This window comes from Gallinula chloropus (genome assembly GCF_964237585.1).
Source record: "Gallinula chloropus genome assembly, chromosome: Z".
Lineage (NCBI taxonomy): Eukaryota > Metazoa > Chordata > Aves > Gruiformes > Rallidae > Gallinula > Gallinula chloropus.
This window is the reverse complement of record NC_140089.1, coordinates 21,256,391-21,272,363: the sequence shown is the minus strand read 5'-3', so window position 1 is coordinate 21,272,363 and position 15,973 is coordinate 21,256,391. Positions and strand designations below refer to the sequence as shown.

Genomic DNA, 15,973 nt, shown 5'->3' with positions numbered 1-15,973 from the left:
AAAGCCCACAAAATTAAGTTCAACTAAAGCTTCTGAAATTACTTTCTCCTGTTAATGCTGGGTATGACACAAAAAGCGACAGCATCTCAATGTAGGCCTGCAGCAAATGACTACAAAGAAATCTTAGCTATACCCTTTTTTTGTTTACACGTTTTATCCACACGAGACTTCTAAGCCTTGACAGATGCCTGGAAGACATGTTACTTTAAAACTCTTATGGGTACTGCAATCACCTGAAAACAAAATGTCTAACAGTCTGGAGGAAAGCAAAACATCGCTCATTTAAGACCAGTTATATTCCACATCTAAGACTTACGTGCTCAGAACACAAAGCAAGCCAACTAAACCATAAGGGAGATAAGATTTAAGTTGATTTAAAACAAAACTCCACAAAACCAAAACCAACTTTTAAGGGTTTTTTTGAGAAAAGTTTTGTTTTCTTTCAAATTGGCAAATTCTCTGTAGTCACAGTAGATGACAGAATTTCTTCATCATTTCTGGCAATCTCTGGACCAGAAAAAACACCCCAAACTTGTTATTCCAACATTGTCCAAAACCATTTTTGACCACTTATGAGGAAGACCTTTACCTCTAACACGCAGCTGAACTATAAAATAATTTACATAGAGTATCTAATAGAAGCTGAAGACATCTCATTTTTCATCTTGAAATTGGGATATTTTAGCAATCTGTGTTGCACTACTATATACTACACCATATAGTAACATTTTTCCTTCCCTGTTTAGAATATTATTTGAAATCCACTTACCTGTACTAAAAGTTGCAAATATAACAGCTGCAGTACAATGCATTTTCATTTCATTATTCTAAGCTCATCAGCTAAGAGCATGCACATGCATCACTGTATAAATTTTTAGCAATTGCTTAAAAAAAAAGAAACTCACTAGGCATGAAATAAGGAGCAAGTGTTGCATAACAAAAATAAGCAAGTATATGCTTGCACACTGCTTTTCTAAGCAAGCAGATTGTTCAAAAAGCAAATGCTTTAAACCAATACATTTTTCCACTCTGTTGGATCACTCTTTGTATTTTTAATACTGCAGGCTAGCCATCAGGGAAAAAAAAATTAAAAATCAATGTTTAAAAGAAATGGAAGTACAACCATCTAAGTGATGTGAAATACATACTACTAATGCCCGTTTCTATCTTCTTCCCCCTATTCTAAAAATCTGTAAATAAGTTACATTGATGAAAAATTCTACTTTGTCTTTCGGGATTTCAGATCATGGATTATATTCAGTTTGATTCTTCTTGCATTTCTAGTTAAACCTCTTCTAAATGCGTGAGGGCTTTTTGTATTCAAAACATGTCTAAGACAAATAGAAAATGTATTTTACTTTCCAAGAATACTGGAGTATTTCAGACAGGGAAAATGCTTCTATTTCTGCCAAGAATTAACATATTTGATGAAATTCAAAAGACCTGTTGTCCACGCCACCTCCCTTCCACTCTCCACAGGAAGAACTAAAAAAGAAGATCATTCTCAATGCCAAAAAACCCTAAAAGACAACTCAGAGTTACTGTGTTGCATTGAAGACTGTACACAGGTATGAAGACTCAAACCCTCAACATCCTACTAAGAAAATGCAAGTCTTCATTAAGAGATGTAAAATTATGAATTCCTCTTCTTACAAAAGCATCATCCTTGACGTTAGGTATCAGCAAATATCAGCAATGAAATCCAGAATAAAGAGGAATGACAGAGATATGACAAAAATACCAATCACACCTAGAATCATTCCAGTAAGTGTAAAGCCCTACACAGTTTTCTGTAATTCGAGAAGCTATGAAAGCCAACTAGAACAGCAGCCTCATGAAACTCTAAACTGCCAGACATATAAATGTCAAACTTAAAAAGAATTTGCATTATGCAAGGTTACAAATCCTTAAGTTTTCAACACAATATTCTGCTTACTCAGAGGCAGTAACTTACGTGGCTAACATGATGAATTTAATGCATTAGCACTGTTCACTAGCAACCACAAGTAAGTTCTGTAAGCTGCTGTTTGATTACTGTATGTATACAAAACTAAATTCTTTGTTGTATTTACACACCATTTAATGATGTTGAAAGTAGGTATATATTCAATTTTTAGATGTCTCTGAAGGTACTGGGGGCATTTCCATCAACAGTGAACGAAACCTCTCAAAAAATTAGATAAGCACAATGAAATACCTGGTGGCACACACAAACTTTGCTGACATTTCCTGTTCTGACCATCTCAGACTACTACTGAGCCAGAGCAACTCCATCATTCATCTGAAGTGCGAACACAAATGAAATTTCTAATCTCTTTTAATGGCTGACTTATACAAGAGAAAGGCAGTAATAACGAGAAGACAAAGACTTTAATACAGAAAGGCCACACAAGTAATGAAGTAATCAGTACTCCAAAGTACTATAAGAAAACCAGTCCAACATTATGACCTCTAATCCTGAGCTGGAATTCAAGGTAATTATTCCCACATTAATGTCAGTTTTAGTTACTAACAATATTGTGGGGAATTCTTCATTGGAAAGGAAGAGTTTGGCATGGCTGTTGTAGGCCATTACGCAAGCTACAGGGCATTAAAGTTTAAAGAATCTGTGTAGTTTCATGTATTCTGAGATTAAGTCATTCCTGGTGATAAAGAGACTAAAAATGAAGTCTTTTTGCTGTTATTTCTGATTTGCTGGTGAAATTAAGTAGCAGATACACCATACTACTGGATCCAGTCCAAAGCAGAAAGTTTCAATGCCAAAGCACTACTGATGCAAGTCCAAGGGTTCCGTTGCTTTGTCACAGAATCTGGACCAAACCTACTTCACAGAAACAGAAAAAGGCATGGATTTTTTTTTTCTTTATAGTTGCCTAAGCAAAACATGACCAAATGCTAGATTAATTTTCTGCTTAAATATGCTGTTACTCTAAGCGAGACATTTATAAAATCAATAGGGTTATTTCTCAAATACTACTTGCCTCTGAAAACAGAACATAGCCACAACTGTAAAGTGTGATGTAAATTTTCACACTAACTCAATTCATCAAAATCATTTGCTGCAACTGCAAAAATAAGAAACACTGATGGAAAACATAGTATGACAGGCAGCTCTAAAAAAGCATTCAAACAGCTATGCTTCTTCTGATCTTTACTATGAAAGAGACAATAAAACCATAGTTTTTCATACAAACTAATTCCTAACAGAGGTCAGGATTTTACAAGACTAAGAACTATTGTTTTGGCTCCTACTTTTTAGGTCATGTTTAAAAGAAGGATAGTATTTATGTAAGAGAAATTTTATGCCCAAAGCTATTACATGCTAAAGTCAACCACAGCAAAGAGCACAAAGGGAAATCACATAGATCACTGTACAAAGTGCTATCATTTCTTAAAACAAGTTTGAAAGATGGAGATCGACATCCATATTCTGATAAACTGCTAAAGGATGGGAAGAGGTGGGGGATGGTGGGATGGGCAAGGAGGAAAAGACATGACCTGTGGTTATGTTAGAATTTCTAGTCTTAAGATTTTTTGGCTTTTGATCTCCATTTGAGAGTGAAAACACTTCAAACATCTAAAAATAAACTTAAAAGTCTAGATACGCATAACAAAATGGGAAGCTATACGAACTCTAAATTGTCTTGTGGAAGAACTTGTCATGGTTGACTGAAACAAGAATTCCAGTGTTCACTTATGGTTGTCAGAAGAAAAAGTAAAAAAATTACAGGAAAGGCACAAGAATATAGCTGATTGTAATCTGACTCCTCTGCTTCACTGATGGGCGAATTTTTCCTTTTTTACTCTTTTAAAGTGACAGATATGTTTCTCAAAAATTTACCCCAGAATCTGATCTAGATGAACATTCATTAAAAAAAAAATATAATAGGTTCACACAACCCTAGAATTAGAGAGGTTGGAAGAGACCTTATCCAACACCTTAGTCAGAACAGGATTGACTTTGCTGATGGTCTAGTTTGTTCAAGCTTTGAATAACTTCAAAGATGGAGACTCCATAACCCCCCATGGCTCCTTTTCTGATATTTGCTTATTCCTACAAATTTGTATTTTAAAAAGACACTTTCCTCCCTGAAATTTTCACTTTCAGCTTCCTGATTATTACAGCAGCATTTTTACTAATTCTGTGACTTGACAGTCAGCATTTATTTTTAAGAAAACCATGTAGCAGACATTTAGTAAGTATTTCAGATTTCCATGTAACAACAATTTTAGAACAGTCATAGCAGCAGCATGAACACACCTCAGTATACAGTTAACAACTGTTAGAATTGCCAATAAAAGCCAGTTATGCCTTCCAGCAATTCTAATATAGCAAATGTTATTTTCCTCATCAAAATTGAGAAAAGTTTATTCAATACCACAGAGAAAACTGATTAGATCTAGAATAACAACTCGCTTTTGATTAGAGATCTCTACTCCAAAAATACTTTCCTAAGTGTTTGACAAAGTCTGTACTTAAGCAGACCTACATTTTCCATTTTCCTTAAATGCAAGGTAAGACATTTTTAGATGCAACATACATCTAATAACAGTAGTAATAAACATACAGCTGAAATTATACATCACATGTTCAAGACATCTTATCTTTACAAAATGTTTATTTTAAGAAAATTAGATTGTCTGTAAATCTGTTGCTCTTGGTTTTATAGAAGTCCAACTAAATTACGAAGTATAAATCCGTACCAAAAATAAAAGCATTACAGAATTCATTCTGGACCTCAGGATAATTTATAATCATCTGAATTCAAAACTTATAGGATATTTCACTTTCCTAGAAGGTTCTTAGTTTATTAAAATTGATTATCAAGACACCTGTTCTGTATAATGTCTAGAATGAACACAGAAATCCACATGCATAATAATGCTTACAGTCAAAAAGCAAAACAAGCAGCTCTCCAAAGTTGTGAAATACTTCTGATCCTTTCAAACCATGGTCAAAGTAAATTTGAAATTGATATTAAATATAAAATAAGTGTAGTAGGAATACAACAGCTTTGCCAATTTTCTTTTTTAAAAAAGGCCCAATTAAACTGCTTTAATTACAGAACTTCACTTTTAAAATTTTGATGTCATGGCTTGCAAACAGAAGTTTTTCTGTCTCTACATATGCAAAAAAAAAAGTCACACAGAGCAAACTGCATGTAGAGGCCTAGTACTAAATCTAGTATCTTGCCTGAAGATTTGGTAGGACTATGAGTACTGAAGGCAGTAAGGGATTTGGAAAACCCCACGCATTCCATGGAGAACACTACTACCTGATGTGGGCTAGGCATTGGGAAGTGCCTACCTGCCAAGAGAGAAAACATACTGTATTTGTAAAATGGGAATATATTACTGTTATAAGAGAAATGGAAAGCTTTAAAATTACCATGAAAAACCAGGTTGTAATACTACTGAAAATTCCAAGAATAACTTAACACACTCACACTACAGCATTTGTGCTACCTGGAAACCTTATTTTAATAACATTCACTTCTGCTTCCTACTCTCTTCTACAAAATATTGCTGCCAATAATTAAAGGTCCTTGATTTTCCTTGTACATCACAAAAACATAGAATCACAGAAGTGTAGGGGTTCATAGGGACCTCAAGAGATCATAGAGTCCAACCCCTGAATTGTTACTGAACACAAACTATTTAAAGCAATTACTCAAGCTTTTGTCAGTCACAATATTTTAATAAAAAAACCCAACAGAAAACAAACATAAGTGAAACAACAGAACTAACCAGTTTTTGTCTTCAGTTGAACTTGTCCTCTGCTGGGTGTATGAGCTCCTCCTCCAAAGACAGCAGACCACATTTTGCTGTTAAGTGGATGAGCCATAATTCTGTACAACTCGCTACTGGAATGTGTTGCCAGGCCATGGATGAACAGACTCAGATAGATCGCAGTTAGAATTTCACAAAGTAAAACTGTGAGACCTGGCTGGGCTTCCTCACCAGCAGAATTCAAGAGACGTATTAGAGCTGTTATTCCTGTTTAAGAAAGGGAAAAAAGGTAGCATATATCTGTGTGTGAAGGTACTCTGGATTATTATGGGTATTTGACAGGCAACCTATGTAATTTAGTACCTCCTAGTGTAGAAAAATTCTAAGTTTTAGAGCAAATTGAAACCTTCAGGAGAAAGCTTCATACTATTTATCTGTAGCAGTTGATTATAGCTTTTCAGCTTCATGTTTTGAACTACAGTGGAAGAAATAAATACCAACTTTCCAAGAATGTAAAGGGGGGAAAAAACCCCAAACCAACCCACAACAAAAGCCATTCAAACTTTGGGATGTATTGTAAAAGCAGCTCCACAAGCAGCTTTAAATCAGCTTCCTGGTACTGAAACTCCATAATACAAAATTTAGTTATATTACTTATACAAATCTTTCTTCTACCTGTATCTCAAGCTCTCTCTATTCTGGCTGCCCAATTCTGTCAGCAAAGGGTTGGCTCTATATTCTCTGCTTTTAATCCAGTGCTTCACAGTATATTCAATACACAACATTCAAATCTTAAACTTATAATATTATTCCTGCTCACTGACTCTCTAGTGGTGGTGGTTTTCACTGGTCAGGTTTATAACTAGAGCGTAACACTAAGTTGAAAAGTTATATTCTTGCTTCACAGAGGTAATATCTAACAAAAATCATGGGCACCAACCCAAACTATGCATTGTCTGACAAATGTTCTTTCATCTAATATTAAACATCTTATAGTGTTTCTGTGGTCCTGCAGGAAGTTGCAGAGTTTCAGCTGTGGCTCTGATTGTGTCACTTTTTGCATGTAACTGAAAACACAGGTAGCAGTGGACAAAAAATTCTATTGTCTTGTGTCATAGTCTCCCATTTGTACATAAAGCACCTGAAGCTATTAAAACAGTAATCAGTTCAAGATGATGTTACCTCTAAGAACAACTGCTAACAATCCTTGTCTCATTGATTACAAATTTAGCTCCAATAAGGAGATAAAAAGCCTGACTTCTCTAAAATCTGTAGGTTGACACAAAATTCTGTGGAAAACAAAACACTTGAAAAAGTGCCATAATTTGAAAGCTTTTTTTTATGCTTATGTAAGTTAATGACGTAGACCCAAGCTCATACAGACAGACACATTTTATCGCTTACTCTCCTTTTAATGTCATCAGTGTATCTTCATTTGCATCGATCCCACATAATGTTAAAAATTATCTGAAATCCTATGTGGATTTTAGAGCTATAGAAAATCATTATTAATTATAAACCTCTCATAATAGGTAGTTTCAAATTAGTTCAGAAGCAGTACATATGCTAAAATCACTCTGAGATGGATCACAAACTAAGACAGCTCTTCAGGTCCTGTGCAGAAGTAGAATAATAGTGAGACTCATCTGCAGGGGGAGCAAGTAATCCACAGTACAACACTTCACCCTACTTTTCAATTACTTGCACTTTACTAGGGTCCCCACTAACATTTTTTAGCAAGAGAAAGCAATACACATCAACTTGACTGAGTGAATAACCAGAATTAATAGCTTAGAGCTTTTGAAAAAAGATGATAAAATTTTATTATTGGAACTTACTTTACCCCACACAAATGCTACTAGAAACTCCAGAGCATAGCTACACGGACTTACAGTGGATCCAGACAACTAAGTTTTCCTTAAGAGGAAAGAAACAAGTCAACTCTAGATACCTGGCCACTGAGCAGGTGATGTATTGGGAGTCACTGTTTCTTCTAAGCCTGTTGTTCTCAGAGAATGGCGCTGAGTTAATAGCACTGTCTGATACACTGTTCCAGTGAACTGATTTGCTTGAAATGAGCTGTGAAACAGAAAAGTGGGATGTTGTATTTACGAAAAAAAGTTATATTTAAAACTATTCAAGTGATAGTCCTTTCTAGATGTAGGCAGGTATGACCACTGCCTTCTGGTGCACTATTATACCATCCCTACAGTGAGACGGTGTGTTGGCTATTCTCTAAAAAGGACTTTTCATAGACCTTTACCTGTAGCTGTGGCCATCACAAAGACATTGGTAGATGCAAGCAGAAAGTGACGCTGCTAAGGTATGCATTACATAGATCTGAAAGACACAGTTTTATAGAACATGTTACACTCAAGATGAACAGTGGTCAACATCATAGTCTTTCACACAGACAGATTTGTAACAGTGGCACAAGCGCTGCATATGGAAGGTATAAGCACTTATAGCAAAAATCAAATACAAAGCCACCTTCCCTTCAGAATTAATTTCTGATAAATCAATTCACTTTGCAATGAGAAAGATGTGGAAGTGCTCACTCACCCCATCAAGCCATAGTCACAGATCAGCTAGCCTCAATGTTTTTAATTCAGACCAAGAAACACAGGAAGCCTTTATAACAGTCATAAGTTATTATACCTTAAGACAGTAGCAATATTCTGGCTCAGAATACAGTCTTTGCCTCAGAATGAAAGTTTTAATATAGCTTAGTTTTTAACCAGTTCTTGTGCAGCTCTGGATCATGCAGATTACTCAGTACACTAACCCCTATTTTTACCATAGCTGGAACTTTTCTTAATGTATCGCAAAACACACATAAAGAGAGAATTTGTTGATCAAAAAGGTTCAGTTAAAAAAAAAAAGAGTTTATTACACTTATTTGTCTGTTTGCTCAGAAATGAAGCACACATTAGGAACTGAAAAATCCCTTGAGCATTTTCTTAGAAATCCCTAGTAAAAGTAAATATAATTTAGGACCTACCACATACAAAAACTTCAGGAAAGATTTAACCTAACACTGTTAATAAAGTTTGGTTTCCTATCCAAGGTTAAATACGGAATTCTTAAAAAACCTAACTTAAAAATAGACTACATTTTACTATATGGACATATGTACTGTTTCCCAAAATAGTCTGAGTTTACTCTACTTTGCTGACAATGAGGTTCTACACTTCAAAACTTAATTTTACTTCATTCTAGGACTGAAACGTACTTCGTATTGTCATATATATAAATATGACACTGACAATGCAATACAACATGTTTTCCCTAACAGACATCATCTTGGAAAAATATCCAGTCCTGAGAAGCACTGATTTACTTCAGTTTACTGAACCAGAAGATCAGCACCAAAACAACATGTAATAATCAAATGTTGACATGATTTTAGACCAAGATAAATACTACAAAAAACGTGTTCCACAGTTTTATTACTTGTCACAAGCACATCAGAAAGTTTTCATGCTATCAGAAAAACACAAGCAACTTCAAACTGGATGATGACAACAACCAACCCAAACAATTATAATATAATACACACCTTGTTGTTCTGAGTATCTGGATGAGGTGGTGAATCAAGGTTTATTATGGCGTGTAATATATCATGAGTTAAGTTACCAAGATGTAGCAGTGGATTAGCCACCACTGTTTTGGCACTAGCCGTGCAAGCAAATAAGAGAGGTATGGAGCTTTGCTCTGGTAGGCTGGAAGGTATCTGGATTGACTGCTCCTAAATAAAACCAAGAAAACCACAAAGTGATAGCACAGCTTCCTAAAGGGAACAGAACATTTGAAAGAGTGTATTAACAACCACATTACATTCAATACAAACAGGTGGAATACATCAGGAAAACTTTAACAACAATATGTGGTGCATTCAGAAAATCTACAACAAACCTGAAGCAGAGAAAACACAAATTAAACTCCCTCACATACCTGCTGAGACTCCTGCAATAGCAGAATCAATTCCATTCTGACAGATGCTAAACCTCCACCATGAGAGCCATGAAGTATACAGTAGCTCAGGAACATTCTTAGGAGAGACTGGTATTTCAGAAGCCACTGACGTCTTTTCTGAAAGTCTTCTTTCTGTAGCATATCTTTTTGCTGGTTAGCTAATTCTTCAGTGTTATCATGTAACGTAGCTTCCTCTGGCACACTAATTCCTGACTGTGTATCTTCCACTTCCACATTATAATCACAGGTCTTTTGAAGAGCTACCACTTCTCTTTCAAGCCACTGATAAAGCTGATACCTCAACTTCCCACCATCTACCTCATACCCAGTGGACAGTGTACGAAGTTCTACAGTAAGAATTTTCAGGCATGCTCTAAACTTCAACTGTGCTGAAATTATATCTTCTGATGGACTTAGAATATCCTTTTCATCAACTACACTAAAAGACTCTGTGTAGCTAGAACTGGTTTCATACAATTTTACAGCTTTCTTCAGAGGTTTTAGTTCTTTCATTACCAAGGAAGAATCTTCACTCTCATCACTTTCATCACTGTCCAACTGTAGTTTCAAGTGGTCATCTTGGAATGCCACAGTTGGTTGGCTCCAGTCAAAGGAAAGAGTTGAACTTGAATGTTGTCCTGATGAACAGTCTGAAGATGAACCCAGACCATTCAGTACTGGCTGTGACCAATCAATAGAAGACGACTGATCTTTTGTTTCCAATTCTCTAACTGGAGAAGATGGTGACAAATCTTTACTAGTATCCACTAAACTAGGGGACCTACAGAATGACTTTGACCTCTTGACAACTTTGGGCATCTTAGATAACACTTCTAAAGCCAGCATAGGACAACCAGCTTTTAGATGAGCATATGCAGTGGTGAAAAAGAGACGTCTTTCATCTAGGTTGATTTTGTCAGCTAATCCATTTTCTACTGTCAGGCAAATGTGAGTGGAAGATGTATCAGAAGAGCCAAAATGACGTCTCAGCAAGAGAGGATGTGTTCTTAAGTAGTTATAGAAGTTAAACACTGCAGGGTTACAACCAGATGAGCCATCTCCTTCATCTGAAAAGACATACATCATTAAGAAAATCTACCGTTCCATATGAAATAAACTTAGAACTTCGCAGACTGGTTATCAGAAAGCTATTAAATCTGAGCATCCATTTTACTGTTTACTACGCTGCACCCCCTTTTAACCTTCATTTGCACTTTTATCATTGCGGTATCTTGGGGTACCTTAGGATATCATTGGGGCATCTTGGGAAGGAGGATACTGCCAGATGTAATTATTAATAAAGAGAGAAGCTTGAGTGGAAGAGCAAGACCGACATTTAATTTAAACAGCTGCCCTTTCTTTTCTTTGCAGTCAGGCCAGTTCTACTGCAATCAAATAATACCATATTCCTGTTCGGTTTAGATTTCTGAAGTCTCCATCACTAAATGATAACAAGATGTTATATCTCACTGAGGATTTTTACTTTTTAAAGTCTTTTTTAAATTTTAGGTTGGTATGCTTTTGTCTACCTCCTAATAACAAAGCAACTTACAGTAAAACTAAGACATTCGTAATTCAAATATATGAATTCTACATCAGTGCAGCAGCTACTCATTCTATTTTCCTGTCTGAAACCAGAACACAAAACACTCTGAAAAGGCGTGAGCATCAGCACAAAAATTTACACAGCTTTCAGAGCGTGGATTATCTGGGATAGACCCTGATTGTTACAGTACCACAGAATACCAACAGGCAAGTACATGAAAGAACATCTTTTAAGCAAGAAAATACAGCAGAACACCACAAACAAGTCACTGAACTGATTCAAGAATTTGTAACTTTTAGAAGTGATTATACATGAGAAGATGTGACCAAGACCGAAACAAATAAATATTATATACCTTGTTTGTACAAAACTACTACTTCAATGAACAAACACCGTTAAAACCAAGCTAAATAGCAAAGTACTTGTATTCTTACCTTCTTCACCTTCAACAGAATGTCTAATCAAAGTGTCAAGAGCCTTGCTATAATCTTCCAAAATCCAGTAAGCTATACTTCGCAGAAAAGGATCACAGTGCAGGTTTCCTGAGCTCTCTTTTCCAGGAAACGCACCTCCCAAAATTCTCTTCTGTAGTACAGATTTGTAAGTAGTAGATACTTCAAACTCTGACTCATAAAGTCTTGATATTACTAGAGCCAACTGAATGTCATTCAGTTTTTCAAGGCACACCTAATTGAAAATAAACATTCACAAGATGAAACATTGTAATTTCTCCTTTGGTTAAAATGATCACAAGACAGGAAGTGATCTCCATAAATTCAGACTGAGACAAGCAGGTCTATCAATTCCATAGAAAATTAGCAGAAACTATGCAGAATAGCTGTGGCCAACTACTATATGCAAGATTTGATTTGCAATTTCTTCAATTTAGTCTGACATAACAACAGATCTTTGGAATCAATTGGCTTCAATAAATAATTGTCAGCATGCACATGCCACCTCTTGAGGCTTTGGTCACAAAGCTTTACAGAACAAATCCATCATGATCAAAGAGATTAATTTCCTCATAACTTCTCAATTCAGATTCAGGAAATAGCTTTGTTTTTGTGAAGGAGCCAATCCATATGACTGCCAGAAAGATTTCTTTTTCAGATCTGGAACTTCATAATGAAAACACTCAGTTGGCTTCATATAGATACAGATGTCTAGCTGGCAGGGCAGACAATTTGAGAGCAAGTCAACAGTAGGTGGGTCTCTTATTATTACAGATAAATTAACCATGAGACATTTTAGTATCACTAGTATGAGCAGAATCAAAACTGCAAAGATCACAGATCTGTATTTGTCATTAGTTTAGGGAAGGGAAAGAGCACAAACCAACCAAAATCTTCAGGGCTCATACTAATGCACAAAGCGAGTCTCATTCTGTACACGTTTGGGACAACTTAACAGTCTTAAACATAAAAAATAAGTTCATTATTTTATTACCTCCACTGCATCTTTTAAGTGTCCTGCCAACAAGAAAAATGCTGCAGAATGTTCAAAACGCTGTTTGCCAAGTAAAGAAAAAGCATTCTTTAATGCTGCTTTACGCCATCTGTCCTCAGTAAAGTTGTTTCCAAAAAACTGTGTCATTTTAGTATCTTTTTGGGACCTGCACGTTGAACATAATTGACAAAAACGTTATTCTACTAGATGCACTATGGCTCTTCATTTCCTCAGATGACATTAAAACTTCACAGATCTTTTCATTAGGAAATACAGCAGCTCTCACCACACTGGGAGCACAGGTGGTTTCGTATTTAAAATTAACAAAAAATTTAGTAAATACAAAACCTAGCAGTAATTTCAGCTAACCTGATAAAGAAAATCTAATTTTTTCCTAGATGAGCTTCTAAGAGTAAATACAGTGCAAACTACGTTTTAAAATTCGCAACATCGAATGCTGTATTATGAAATGCCAGTTGGAAAGACAGAATTGATGTGGTCCTATGAACTTAAGGTAAAATTTAGAACAATTTTCTCAAGTTACCCATGTCACTCCACACATTAAGCAGGTAGTTCTCAATAGTAAGAAGTGTACTGGACAGTATGAAAGTCCATGTAAGAGCTTGCGTATCTCCTACCTGTACAACCCCCAGATCACAGCCTTCTTTTTCATGGCGAGGTAAAAAATGGCTGCATCAAGCGGATCATTGTTTCGCTGAAAGGCTGCTTTAGCCACCTGTTAAGACAGTTCAACAGCAAAAGAAAAAACAAACCAAAATTTAAATGAAACTTCAAACAGGATTCTTGCCACTTCTGGTACCTCAGAAGTATCCCATAATGCTTGGAAGTTCTCTTTAATATAGCATCCTCTCACTATGATGTAAGAACACATGAAGCTACCACTGCTTTAACCCCTTGTTTTTATTTGGTATCATTTAGTTAATGCTGTTCCAGCTTTTGAAGCTTTTTGCCAGATCAAATGGGATTGTCTGTATCTGATAAGAGTTTCTGAAATCATATAAAAATTCATTTATTAGTTGCTCTGGTAATCAAAACAGAGATGGGGTCCTGAAGAACAGGCTGGGTCCAGACACAGCAGAAACATTATTTCCATGAGACTATTTCTAGAGCTTGGAAAGGAAAAAAGGGTAAGTGGCAGCAAGAATTGTTTAAGACCATGTAAGGCAATACTAAATGCAGGCCCAGAACATTTGGAATTTTTTTTAAATGCTTTGTAGCCAACATACCTTTTGCATATCTTTTCTAGCTCAACATATCTGGCTTTTCCAAAAAAAGTGATAATCTTAGGCTTAGTACTACAACTGTCATGATTAAAATGCACATTTCCAAAAAATATTTGTTGAAGCCTAAACAAAACAAAGCCTTTTTAAATCGGGGAAGTGTATTAATTCAGAAGATGGATGTAAAATATCTTAGCTGATCCCACTTCTGGTAAGTTATGGAAAAAGGCATTTCTTAGAAAGTTTTTCAATTTTGCTATTAAAAGCACCCCTCTATGGTAAACCTTTATCCTGAGCATCCATAGTAAACTCTCTACAGTGCCACCTTCAAAATGGAATATCTAAAAGCCCAAAACATACTCCAAGTTTCAAATTGCAGTGTGACGTACTAAAAAAAATGTAGTTAAATCAAAATTTCCTACACTTATAATTAACCTTGTACCAAAAAAATCCCAGTATGAAACATTCAGAAACACCGAACATATCTAAATATTTAAAACCACATAAATAGAACGTTAATACCAGAAGACAGCTGTTTGACAGAAGTCTGGTAATTTTGTTTCAGAATGCTGTATTTACCTTTTCTATGCATTTCCGCAGGCTATGGATATTTCGTACCCACCATCCCACACCCATAGCTCTGAGTTCTGACCATGTTGGATCTCCTTTCTGCATTGCAGGGAGCATGCTTAGTAGTTGTTCTTCTGCTACTGAATGAAATGCCCAGGCAAAATGACTAGTAGATAAGCCTACAGAATAAGCCATTTAAAACAAATAGATAAAAAAAAACATTAATAAATTAATCCAGAATTTGACGTACAGGAGGTGTAAAAGAGAAGAAGGTCATACAGTTCATTCTGGATTTTCAAGTGCATTGTTAATGAGACAATATACCAAATATTAAAGCTCATACAGATTAAAACATTTTGTCACCTGCAAACTCTTTATGTAAGTATGAAGAGACCAGAGTTGCTGAGTGGGCAGTGTTACAATTAGCCATGAATACAAAGTGCATGCACTTAAACTTTTCCAGTTTTGAAAGGTAAGTTTACTATTTTGATTTCAATTAAAAATCTGATAGTTTTCTGACAATCATAGTAGAACAGGTTTGAGGACAGAAATACAAAAAACCCCAAAACTGGAAGGAAAAAAAATATCACACAAGAAAGACTGTGATTATTAAGAAGCTAAACCAGCTACAGACAATTGCAACTCTAGCGAGGGCTAGTAGATGCCTCTTCACAGTGGCACTCAACTGCACCTCTGCAGATTCCTTGGAGGCATTTCTTTCTCTCTCTAATTTCTGAGCTCAGCAGAGGCATAAGTATCTCAACTACAAGTATTCCAGAGACCTAACTCAGCAATACTCTGTTGTGCCAGTCTTGGCAAATTCCAAGCTCTGACACAGCCGAGGGGTAATAAGCCACGAGACTGAAGCTGCCATAAAGTCCAAATAGACTGCAGGATTTTTTTTTTCCAGACATGTTAAAAAGTCCCAAATTAAAACATACTCCATTTTCTACTGCATTATTCCCACAGAAGGTTATTGGAACAACAAAGTAGTAGATGTAGAGAAAAGACAGTTCTTTTGGAGAAATGGAAAAGCTATAAAATTGTTAAAGAAATTTAAAAAAAAAAAAGAAAACCACTTCAGTTTCAAGACCTCTGTCTAAAACAAAAATCAGTATTCCCTTCTCTAGCATACATTTATACTGAACAATTTTTTTAAAAAGCCAAAATTAAAACTCATTGATTCTGCAGAGATATGTCAACAGCACAGCAATAATATGTACAGCTACATCAGGAAGATTCACCTCACTCAAGAAAACACATCATTTACCTTGGTGAAGCAGTTGAGCACGATGTACAGGAGGAAGTGAAGTTGTCAGAAATGTGTGAAGCTGAACAGCCAGTAAAAATTTTAAACCACACTCATCTAGAGTTTCTCCTCCTGGAATTAAATATTTTATACACACTTTAGAGAAACTACTGAAAGCAGCTACTGGGTGTCTTAACAGAGGAAATACTTTACAAT

General features: G+C 35.7%; 1 protein-coding gene across 1 annotated transcript in view; it reads right to left on the bottom strand.

Moving 5' to 3' along the window:
• Positions 1–15,973, bottom strand: part of DMXL1 (Dmx like 1) — a gene marked incomplete at both ends in the record, with an annotated part of 78,655 nt that overhangs the window by 22,991 nt on the left and 39,691 nt on the right. The window contains 11 exon segments of the mRNA XM_084277966.1: positions 5,195–5,303; positions 5,747–5,997; positions 7,682–7,809; positions 7,994–8,070; positions 9,290–9,478; positions 9,685–10,772; positions 11,686–11,938; positions 12,698–12,863; positions 13,336–13,433; positions 14,518–14,687; positions 15,779–15,889. Of these exon segments, the coding sequence (XP_084134092.1) occupies positions 5,195–5,303; positions 5,747–5,997; positions 7,682–7,809; positions 7,994–8,070; positions 9,290–9,478; positions 9,685–10,772; positions 11,686–11,938; positions 12,698–12,863; positions 13,336–13,433; positions 14,518–14,687; positions 15,779–15,889 (2,640 nt within the window).